The sequence below is a fragment of the Molossus molossus genome, unplaced genomic scaffold (genome assembly GCF_014108415.1).
Source record: "Molossus molossus isolate mMolMol1 unplaced genomic scaffold, mMolMol1.p scaffold_m16_p_33, whole genome shotgun sequence".
In the NCBI taxonomy this organism is placed as follows: domain Eukaryota; kingdom Metazoa; phylum Chordata; class Mammalia; order Chiroptera; family Molossidae; genus Molossus; species Molossus molossus.
The window spans coordinates 838,142-849,131 of record NW_023425370.1 but is presented as its reverse complement, the minus strand read 5'-3'; the positions used below and the strand labels follow the sequence as shown (position 1 = coordinate 849,131).

Genomic DNA, 10,990 nt, shown 5'->3' with positions numbered 1-10,990 from the left:
GACGGGCCGGCACGCGCTGCGTGACGCACGGGGGCGGGGCCAGCGCGCCTGCGCCCCCGGAGTCGGCGAGACAAAGGGGAGGGCCGCAGCCAGCCCCGCCCCCAGCGCCCCGCCCCGCGCGGCCGGCCGGGCGGGCTTATGGCTCCCGAGCCCCCGCCGCCGCCGCTATGTATCCCACGGGTCCCCCGGCCGGCCCGGCCACACGCCGCGGCCGCCACCCCGCGCCCGGACGCTCCGCGCCGACGCCGCGGCCCCCCGCGCCCGCCCCGGCCCCCGCCTCGCGGCCCCGCGTGGCGGTGAAGATGGCCTTCCGCAAGGCCTACTCCATCAAGGACAAGCTGCAGGCCATCGAGCGCGTCAAGGGCGGCGAGCGGCAAGCCAGCGTGTGCCGCGACTTCGGCGTGCCCGGCGGCACGCTGCGCGGCTGGCTCAAAGACGAGCCGAAGCTGCGCTGGTTCCTGGAGCAGCTGGGCGGCGAGGTGGGCACGCAGCGCAAGAAGATGCGGCTGGCCAACGAGGAGGAGATCGACCGCGCCGTGTACTCGTGGTTCCTGGCGCTGCGCCAGCACGGCGTGCCGCTGTCGGGGCCGCTCATCCAGGCGCAGGCCGAGGCCTTCGCGCGCCAGATCTACGGGCCCGAGTGCACCTTCAAGGCCAGCCACGGCTGGTTCTGGCGTTGGCAGAAGCGCCACGGCATCTCCAGCCAGCGCATCTACGGCGAGGCCGAGCCCCCGGCCGCCGGCCCCGCGCCCAGCCCGCCGGTCAAGCAGGAGCCCGCACAGACCCCAGGCGCCGGCCCCCTGCCCGGCCGCGCCCCGGCCCCGCCGCCCCCCGCCGAGGGCGGCTATGGCGATGAGCAGATCTACAACGCCAACGTCACTGGTCTTTACTGGAAGTTGCTTCCGGAGCAGGCTGCACCCCTGGGCGCGGGGGGCTGTGGCCGGCGCTGGCGGGGCGACCGGGTGACGGTGCTGCTGGCCGCTAACCTGACTGGCAGCCACAAGCTGAAGCCGCTAGTCATCGGGCAGCTGCCGGACCCGCCCAGCCTGCGCCACCACAACCAGGACAAGTTCCCGGCCTCCTACCGCTACAGCCCAGACGCCTGGCTCAGTCGCCCGCTGCTGCGGGGCTGGTTCTTCGAGGAGTTCGTTCCCGGCGTCAGGCGCTACTTACGTCGCAGCTGTCTGCAGCAGAAGGCTGTGCTGCTGGTCGCCCACCCGCCCTGCCCAAGCCCAGCCGCCAAGATGCCTGCCCTGGAAGAGAGTGAGGAGAACCCCAGGCGGTTCCGACCTGAGCCCCTCAGCCCTCCAGAGGAGCTGCAGACCCCTGACGGGGCTGTGCGGGTGCTGTTCCTGTCCAAGGGCAGCAGCCGAGCGCACATCCCTGCGCCACTGGAGCAGGGAGTGGTGGCTGCCTTCAAGCAGCTGTACAAGCGGGAGCTGCTTCGGCTGGCCGTGTCCTGCGCCGGGGCCTCCCCGCTGGACTTCATGCGCAGCTTCATGCTCAAGGACATGCTCTACCTGGCCGGCCTCTCCTGGGACCTGGTGCAGGCTGGCAGCATCGAACGCTGCTGGCTACTGGGCTTGCGGGCCGCCTTTGAGCCTCGGCCAGAGGAGGAGTGTGCTGGGCTACCAGCTGGCCAGGTTGAGGAGAATGCTGAGCACAGCAGGGTGCTCAGCGACCTCACACATCTGGCAGCCTTGGCCTACAAGCGCCTGGCCCCCGAGGAGGTGGCTGAGTGGCTGCACCTGGATGATGATGGGGGCCTGCCTGAGGGCTGCAGAGAGGAGGCAGGCCCTGGCCGGCCTTCTTCCTTGGTCTCTGTGGCTCCTCCACCCTCTGGCATCCTGTCTTCTGTCATGGAGGGGGGAGAGGAGGAGGAGGAGGCTGCTGTGCCCACTGCTGGGGAAGCTGTTCGGGGTCTGGAGACAGCTCTTCGGTGGCTGGAGAGCCAGGACCCCCAGGAGGTGGGGCCTCTGAAGCTGGTGCAACTGCGGTCACTGATCAGCACAGCCAGGAGGCTGGGGGGCATTGGGCCCTCTCCTGTAGCCCCTGATGATGGGGTGTGACCAAGCCAGTCCTGTTGGCTCCCCAGGGGCCTTTGTCCTGCTGCACCTGGAGGGAGGGGACACACAGTTTCCCTCTGCCCTCCTCCCCTCCCCTGGAGTGGCCCACCCCATGGCTAGGGGTTACAGGGATCCCAGCCCCAGTAGGCTTGGAGGGGCTCTGTTGGAAGGGTCATCCTGCTCCACTGGTCCCCCAGTCTCCTGGGAGGAGCTGGAAGAGAGGCCCTGGGCTCATGCTCCTCCCTGAGCAAGCAGGTGGGGTCTGTGGTCTCAGCTAGGAGCCCTCCCACACACACTTGGTTTGCACACACCACAGCACTTAGCAGAGCACAGTGTGCTGTGTTCCTGACCTGGTCTCATAGGGCTGTGGCCTCCAGCCGTTGCCACCCCTAACCTCCACTGTCAGCTTGCACTGAACAAGGGTCTTGTCCTCTTATCCACCCTGAGCCCTGGTGTTGTGGTTTCTGTGCCACAACCACAGCCATGGTTTCTCAGTGGGGAGGCACACCCCTCCGCTTTGTTTTTATAGAATTAAGTCATTTTTACAGATACTCTGGGGGAAGGGGAGCCTAGGCCCAGGCTTGAAGGATGGCTCCATGGGCTGGGAAGGGAGGGTGGTACCCAGCACTCAGGCCTCCTGATGTTCTGGATGCATCGGGCATAGATTTCTGTTCCACTGATACTTCTAATTTTCCTTAAGAAAATACATTTTCTGAACAGCTTTCTTATTCCATGGGGTTGGCATGCTGCTGGACAAGCTCCCTGGACTCTCCCAGCAGTCATAGCCCACACTGTCCAGGGCCCAAGGCCACCCACCTACCTGAAGCAGGCCCCCTGACACTGACAGCCATTCAGAACAAGTGCAGTGCCTTAGAGCCCCCAGCACCGCCCCTCCCTGGCACAGCCAAAGGCGTGGCTGAGCAGCTGCTTCCCCAGCCCAGGAATTGGACTTCTGGGTGGCAATTTGAAAGGGGAGAAGAGCCTCCTGTGTTCTGGCCCAGCTCTTCTATGGTCTGCTGCCACGTCCACTGTGGATTCAGATCACTGCTGGCAGTCTGAAGCCCAGAGATGCCTGTCCCTCCTAGGGGCTGCCTTGGCAGAGATGCTGCCCAGAGCCCTCATGAGGGTTAGGGGACTGGCAGTGGGGCACTGCCTGTCCCGGAATCCTCTGCCCCATGTCATCTTGGTGTCCCCAGGCTGCAGACAGGTGGTGTTTGTGGATGTCTGCACCTCAGGGAGGCAGCTAGAGGGTGCCCCTGAGCAATTTCCACACAAGTCCAAGAACCTCCCCCAGTCAAAACACACATCTGGAATCTGAAAGCTGAGGGAAGGTGTGGAGAATTTGGGAGCAAGGGAAGTGAGCCAGGCCCAGAGCAGTCACTCCAGGGAAGGCCCACCTGACACCTCCCGCCAGCTGTCTGGAGCCTGCACACCCAGAGGAGCCGTTGGCTGTCAGGCTGGCGCTGGATCTGGCTTGGGGCTTCAGGCATCCTGCCTTTTACAACATCTGCTGCTCCTGCTCATTGGGACCCAGGGCTAGGAGCCGCTGGGTGTGTGGGAGGCAGACCTCAGCACAGATGGGCAGCAGGCGAGGGTGCACCTGAGGCTCCATGTGGCCCAAGTGGTCTCTGGTAGGGACCCTTCAGCCTGCATCAGCACTGTGCCTACTGGCCAAGGTTTCCATCTCAGGTCTTTCTTCCCAGTCTGTCCCTCTGTGGGCCTGTGCAGGCGGCCTGGATTTGGTAATGAGGCCCACATCGGATCTCTTGCATGCCTCTCGAGCTGCTTCACATCACACCAGGCTCCTCCCATCTAGGGGACTGCTGCTGCACCCCAAGAGGAGGCTCTGGCCTGTCTGGGTGTCCCTGAATGGGGACTGTAAAACGAGGCCAGTCCATGATAGCCTGGGGCCTTGAGGAGCTAGTTTGAGTGCTAGCCAAGTTTGCTCTGCTGGGGAAGGGGATCCTCTCACAAGAGAGCGTGTAAAGGTGTCCTCTCTAGAATGGAGGTGCAGGTTGTTGCATGTGCCTTGGGGCAGAAGCTGCAGGTGCCTGGCCCTGTGGGCAGTCCCACTAACATGTCATCATAGTCCCAGGTTGCCCTGGGGCCCCATCCCAGCCCTGCATCTCCCTGGGCTCGGTGTGAAGTCATGGGGCACCTGGGCAGACGCTTCCAGTGGGAGACCCATTTGTCTCTGCGGCATAGCGGCTGAAGTGTGCCCTGGTTGGTGGCCTCACTCCACAGCCTGCCCTCGGAGTTATCTGCTGGGCCCATGGGTATTTGACCATGTCACCCTGGTGTGTGATGACCTGAGAATGTGGTGGGTGACACTGGGTGGGGGGCTGGTGTGATGCTGCTAGAACCCTTTCACCCATTGTCCGCAAGCTGGAAACTTGCCCTGGAGGATTATACATTCCCTGCCGTGGTGTGGGGACTCCTGTAGCCTGGGAGGTGCTTGGGGACAAAGTCATCAGCCTCTCCCTATCCTGTTAACAGCCCATTGACAAAGGCAGTTAAAGTCACTGACCTTCCAGTGGCCCGTGGTCAGGGTCATCGTGAGCTCCCCCATGGGTTTGGCAGTGGGCGAGGAACATAAAAGTATACACAGGCTTCTGCTGAAAGCACCCCTGATCTGCATGTTTTGGGGGTGTGAGATCAGCCTGCAACAGTCGGGGCATGCTGCCTTACTGAGGGGGCTGTGTGCTTGGGAAGTGGCCCCCAGATGCCAGCTGGCGGATGAAATGTCTGAGCGAGACGTAAGGAAGGGGAGTGCCCTCAAGCTGAGGGGTCCAGGGTCCAGGGATCCCGGCCCATTGGCCGAAGTGCAGGTTGGGATTGCTGTGGGGAACCAGATGGGAGCAGGGCCCTGGGCACAGTTTGGCCCATGGTTAAGGGTGCCCACAGGTGAGGCCTAACTCCAGTGGTGTATCCTTGACAGGACTGTGGGCTGGTGGGCAGCATGCTCTGTGAGGGGCCCTTTCACATTCAACCACACTGATGGCAGAGTTCACTGGGTCAGACGGACCCAATGTACTTTATAATAAAGGCTGAAAGTGTCAACTTCACCCTCACCCCTCTTCTAAAGTCTTGTTTGTGTACCTTTGACCCAGTGCTTGGACCTAAGATGCATGTTGAAGAAGTGGGGAGGGTATAAAAGTGGGACAGTACTGCAGAAGGAGCCATTGTCATATGTGCCAGTTTCCTGAAGGTCATTTTAGCTTCATGGTATAAGGTGAAGAGACCTGGCCAGCCAACGATTGGGCCGTAACCCTGCCCCCTCCTGGGCCAGGCCCTCTTGAATCAATGTGTCCTGTCACAGGCCACTACCATCTGGGGCAAGGCTACCCCTCCAGCTGGGCTGGGGGCTCACCAAGGTGACTCTCATTCAGGGAGTACTCTGGTCCCCGAGGACTGTAAGGTGATGTACCACTGGGGCCCACTGCTGGATGGCGGAGGGTGAGTTGAGGTGCAGGGATCTCAGGAGATGGTGTAGGTCACTTTCATGTGCTGCCAGGCCCCTGGAATTTGGTTTTATCAACCTCCCATTAAATATCAGTCACTCCATGCTACAGGACAGCAGTTTTATTCCCGTTTCACAGGTAAAGAAACCTGCCATGGAAATGAACTCAGGCTGACCCTTCTAACAAGTGGCAGGCCCAGGTCGGACCAAAGGAAGGTAGGAACAGGGTGGGGGCTGGAGGCCCGGGAAGAAGGGGTCATGGACAGCAGATGGCAGACCACCAGGTCAGCTCGGGAGAGCTGCTGCGTGGGAGCCTCAGACGCCTTGCAGGTTCCTTTCCTGAAGCCTCCCCTGGTAGGTGGCAGCGGGAACTGGGTAAAAGCCGGGGGAGCTCCAGCCTCTGGGGCCTTTTTGGGCAAGGTACCAGCCTCGGGGGCAGTATAGGGGCAGAGGTGCAAATACCCCCTCACCCCCACTGCTGAAGGCCCCATGGCCTTGTTTCAGGCCCCAGTCCCTGGCCTGTTGGTCTGTTCAGGGACATGCTGGAGAGCCAGGTCCTACAGTCAGAGGCCGGGTCTTGTGATCCTCCAGGACTCCTGACCAAGAAGTGTCATCAGAGTCAGCTCCACCTAAGCCATTTGCCAGGAGCTTAGGGTCTGGGGGAGAGGCCAACACCCAGCTGAAGCTAGATGGTAGTGCCCACTGGCCAAGGCCCATCCTCCCAAACCTGGAGCAGCACCCCAACCTGGCCACAAGCCAACCCAGTGACAGGACAGACCTGCAGCATGGCACCGCTGCCTTCACTGAGGGAGCAGGTCTCTTGTGTGAATTCCTATGTCCCCACGTCCCCCAGCTGACTGCGGTCACATAGCTGCTCCTGTGCCAAGGGCTCTGCTCATGTCTCTGCCAACCGGCCAGTGCCCAGGCCCTCAGACGTGTATCACCACTTACAGTGAACTATCACCATGAGGCCTTGTGCCTGGGTGGAGGGACTGCTGAGGGATCCCCTATCCCTCAGTCCTATCCCTCACTTTCCCCATGCGAGAAGCGGGGTGTAGCCGATGAGGCTCCTGTGGGTTAAAGAACCACAGTCCTCAGGAAGGGGCAGGGAGAAGGGAATAGGGGTGGCAGGACTGCTCTGGGCACCCAGGAGCTGTGGCCCATGTCCAGCACTTGCACCCTACTTCCTGCTGAGCTCCTTGGCTCGGCAGGTGGCAGCCTCCACAGCGCTCATGGTGGCTGCTCGCAGCCCGCCCTGCTCCAGGACGTGAAGCCCATGGATGGTGGTGCCGCCGGGCGTGCACGTGTCCGTGCGCAGCTGGGCCGGGTGCTGTCCCTTCTGCAGCAGCATCTTGGCTGTCCCCTGGGGAGAGGAACATTAGAGCCAGCGACTCAGGGAGAGGCAGGCAGCCCCTTCTTTCTCCAGCTCAACCCCCTGCTCCCTGGAGGCACAGAGGCCCATCCCCTTTCACTCTTTACCCTGGGGCTGCAGTCACTCACCAGCAGTGTCTGGGCAGCAAGGCGGTGAGCCAGGCCACTGGGCATGCCCATCTTGATGGCGCCTTCAGCCAGGGCCTCAGAGAACATGCACACCTGTGGGGGCAGTGGTATCAAAGCCAACACTCCCCTGGACACAGCACCCAGCCTGGAGAAGGCTCAGAACCTTCAGGAACAAGGCCCAGAACACCAGCCACCAGTGCAGGGCCCAGGGCCAAGGCCTGAGCCCAGGGGTCTGCCAACAGCCAGCTGCTCAAAGGCAATGATGTGGGGGGAAGCAGAACTCACAGGTAGCCGGGGACCACGCCATCGGGCCCCAAGGGTAGGGGCAGCTACAGGGACTTGGCTGATGGCTGGCCTGTGGGGGTTGGGGGACCAGGCAACACTCACAAAGGCCACACCACTGCCGCTGAGGCCAGTGTGGATGTCCACGTGGGCCTCAGGCACCTCCTCGCACTGCCCGCAGGCCTCCAGCAGAGTCTGTAGGAGTTCTGCCTCACTGTTCCCAGCATGGCGGCCTCGGGCCATCACCATGGCCCCCTCCTGGACCACGCAGGGCAGGTTGGGAGAGACACGCAGCACCCGTGCGTTTGGGGGAAGGAGCTGGCCAGAGAGAGGCTTCAATCAGAGAGCCTGTGAGATCAGCCTGCCAGGCAGGCACACACCTCAGCCAGGCTCCCTCCACTGCTTCTCAGATGCAGTGCCAGGAGGAATCCTAATCTCGTCCCCTTAGCCTCCTGGCCACTTCTGCAAGCCAGCTAGGAGGCTGTCTGACTCCTGTCCCACCCATGCTAAACCCAGATTGGAGCTGGTCTGGGACAGCAGAGGCTGGGAAGCTGAGTTTGGCCAGAACAGCCTATTCTGGGTTCACAGCCTCATCTGAACCTCATCCCCATGGGCCACTCACCTCCTCCAGGGTGCTCAGAGAGACCCCAGCAGCCACAGACACCAAGATGTGCTCAGAGGTGACCACGGGGGCTACCTCTGCCAGGACAGTTGGCAAGATGTGGGGCTTGGTGGCAAAGAAGACCAGTGAGCAACTCTGAAGCACCTCCTGGTTGGAATGGGTGGTCTGGCAGCCCAGAGCCTGTACCGGGAATGCAGGGACCAGGACAAGGTAAGCTGGCATCCTCCTAGACCACAGCCCTTCTGGCTGGAGGCCACCCTGCATTCCCACTGGTCCCCAAGGGTGTCTCCCTGCATTCCCACTGGTCCCCAAGGATCTCTCCCTGCATTCCCAAGGGTCCCCATGGGTCTCTCCCATCGCAAATGTCTGCACCACTCCTACTCCTACTGCCCCAGACTCACCCAGACCACCCACTCTTGCTCAGGACCCAACCCTGAGCCTCACTGACACCCTGATGTCTGCATCTCTGAGAGCCCTCCAACCCCAGTAAGTTCCCATGACCATCTCTGCCCATCCCAACATTTGCATGCATGCATGCATGTGAATATACACATACATGTGCACACTCACAAATACACACCCACCCACACCACTTTACTCTGCCCCGGCCCTCCACAACCTTAACTTTCTTTCTGGCCTTTGACCTACCCTTCCTCAGCTCAGCCCAGCCCAGCCAGCGTCAAACTTTAGCTACATAAGCAGTACTTCCCTGGCCTTAAGAAGGTCTCAGAGGGACAGGAGCCAAGAGCTCCCCTGGGCTCCTGGAGGAAGCCTCAATTCAGAAGAACTGGGCCCCAGCTCACCCGGAAGTGGCAGAGGTTCCTATCAGTTGGTGCACTGGCCAGCACATGCTGGGCTTCCACTTTTCCTGGAGAGAAAGGCAAAGGGCTGGTGCTATTGAGGACGTGGGTTAAAAGGAAGGAGGGGGAGGGAACTAGCCTGGCCTGCCCCTTACTGAAGGCTGTCAGGTTCAGCCACACCTGGGCCATCATGGCCCTTGGCTGGCCTAAGACTCTCCCAAGAACCCAAGTGCTAAGCAGGGGTGTTCCATGCAGCCAGGACCAGGCAAGCAGATCTATTCAAGTCTGTGGAGTTGGGGGGTGGAAGACAGACATTTCGTAACCTTGTGTTGAGCACTCTCACCTGGTGGGGCGAGGGTGGGATGGGGTGGGGAGACCTGGCCTGCCCAGGTGTATTAGGTGTTTCATTTGCATGTGACTAAGGGTTGGTTATCTTTTGGCTTCAAGGAAATTTTAACCTGGGGGTAGCCATCTGCAAATAAATGGGACTGCGTCCAGAAATGTGGAGCATCTGCTCTCTTGCAAAGCTTCCTCTCACTCCAACCAGCACGTGGTTGTAGGTTCACTGCGCTGCACCGACCCTGGCGGCCAAGAGACGGCACAAGTCCTCTCAGGAGTCACCACCACTGCCTGCTGCTGCTGTGAAATCTAGAGGCCCTGCTGGACACAGGGGCCACAAGCTTGCCTTGTCTTGTGAAGACACAGATCCCAAGGGCCTCTGCCTCCAGGGACAGGAAGTGTGGAGAGGAGGGGGACATCATGGGGAGGGAGGCCCAATGGGGGCTGGGCTTCTCTGGGAGACGGTGCATCTGTGCTGGGATGTCCGAGAAGAGGCTAGGTGCTTATTTAATAGAAATCACCTGTGTTTGTGGAGTCTGGGGGGGCAAGGAAGGTTAGATTTCTGTAGTGTCTAACTGTTAGACTCTAACAGGATGGCAGAAGTGCACCCCAAACCTAAGCCCAGCGTTGATTAATCATGGCTGTGATGTCCACTATGCAACACACACACCAGTACTGTGCACAACACGGAATCTGGACAGGCCTGGGAGGCAGATGATACTATTGGGCTTTATAGGTAAAACACTTGAGACTTGTAGTCAACGATTTTGTGACCAATTTTGGCCCCTCTGGACTCTGATATATGGCCAAGGGCAGAAAGCCAGCCCATTATCCATACGTAAAGATTTCTAATTACTGTGGAGTAGGGTTAAAACAGCATTGTCATCCCTTGCAGTAAAGCAGTTTTCCACAGGGGACGATCTGGCCCCAAATGTCCCTAGTGCGGAGGTAGAGAAATCCTCCAGGGTGCCACCAGGCCTGAAGCCGGCATACCAACAGGAAGAAGAACCAGGGTCTCAGAGAGGTGAAGCAACAGGACCAAGGCCAGAGAGCTGGCGGGAGATTCCAGGCCCTGAGCTAGCCCTGTCCAAGGGAAGTATCACTGGAGCCACACATGCAACTACATTTCCTAGTAGTCATATGAAACAAGGTCCAGGTGAAGTTAACTGCAGTGTATATTTTAAACTCCAGAGTAGCACCTTCCTTTTCCTTTTTTTGTGTGATGCATCTTCCAAACCCGGTGTATACGTTATTCTACAGTTCGGACAGCCACATTTCAAGTGCTCTATGGCCACGTGTGGCTGGTGGCTACTGTGGGGACAGCCGACTCTAAGACTCCTGGCATGTTTTCAGAGGGAAGTCGAGTCCGCAGAGCAGGGTCCGCGTCCAGCCCTGGCCCACGCCCGCCGGGCCCCGCCCGGACCTGCCCCACCTGGGACCCCTGTGCGCAGGCCCTGGCTGCCCAGGCTCCGCCCAGAGGCACAGCGGGACTCCTGTTTCTGGGCAGGTGAGCTCCCGCCCGGCATGCCCGTCCCTCCCACACCAAGCCGGCGTCGGAAGCCCCCGCGTGCACACCCGCCTGCGGCGCCCCACCTGCTCGGATGAGGCCCTGCGCGATGGCCTCCGCCATGCGGCCCGCGCCCACGAAGCCCACGAAGCCCACCCGCTGAGAGTCGGGTTTCGCAGCCACCGCCGCCATCTTTTCTCCCCGGCGCCTCAGGCCTCGCCTCGCCCCGCCCCTCGCCCCTTCATTGGGCCACGCTGACCCGCCCCCTCCCCGTCACTGGCTGCTGGGAACGTACGCTCCGCCCCCTCCCGTCGGGCTCCGGGTCCGCGCTCTACAGCACGTAGAGCAGTGGGTCCGGTTCCCTCTGTTCATTGGTCCGAGTTTTGCGTCAGAGATTAGGGGGGCGGGGCGGGG

General features: G+C 61.0%; 2 protein-coding genes across 2 annotated transcripts; one reads left to right on the top strand and one right to left on the bottom strand.

The window, feature by feature from the left end:
* The first annotated feature begins 167 nt into the window (after positions 1–167).
* Positions 168–5,266, top strand: TIGD5 (tigger transposable element derived 5). Its single transcript, XM_036281312.1, has one exon. The coding sequence runs from the start codon at positions 168–170 to the stop codon at positions 2,067–2,069; it is 1,902 nt and encodes a 633-aa protein (XP_036137205.1). The 3' UTR covers positions 2,070–5,266.
* A 374-nt stretch (positions 5,267–5,640) lies between these two features.
* On the bottom strand, positions 5,641–10,773 carry PYCR3 (pyrroline-5-carboxylate reductase 3). Its single transcript, XM_036281250.1, has 6 exons — positions 10,663–10,773; positions 8,734–8,798; positions 7,931–8,110; positions 7,414–7,626; positions 7,027–7,119; positions 5,641–6,889 (listed from the first exon to the last, which is right to left on the bottom strand). The coding sequence occupies exons 1-6, from the start codon at positions 10,766–10,768 to the stop codon at positions 6,707–6,709; spliced, it is 840 nt and encodes a 279-aa protein (XP_036137143.1). The 5' UTR covers positions 10,769–10,773; the 3' UTR covers positions 5,641–6,706.
* Positions 10,774–10,990: the final 217 nt, after the last annotated feature.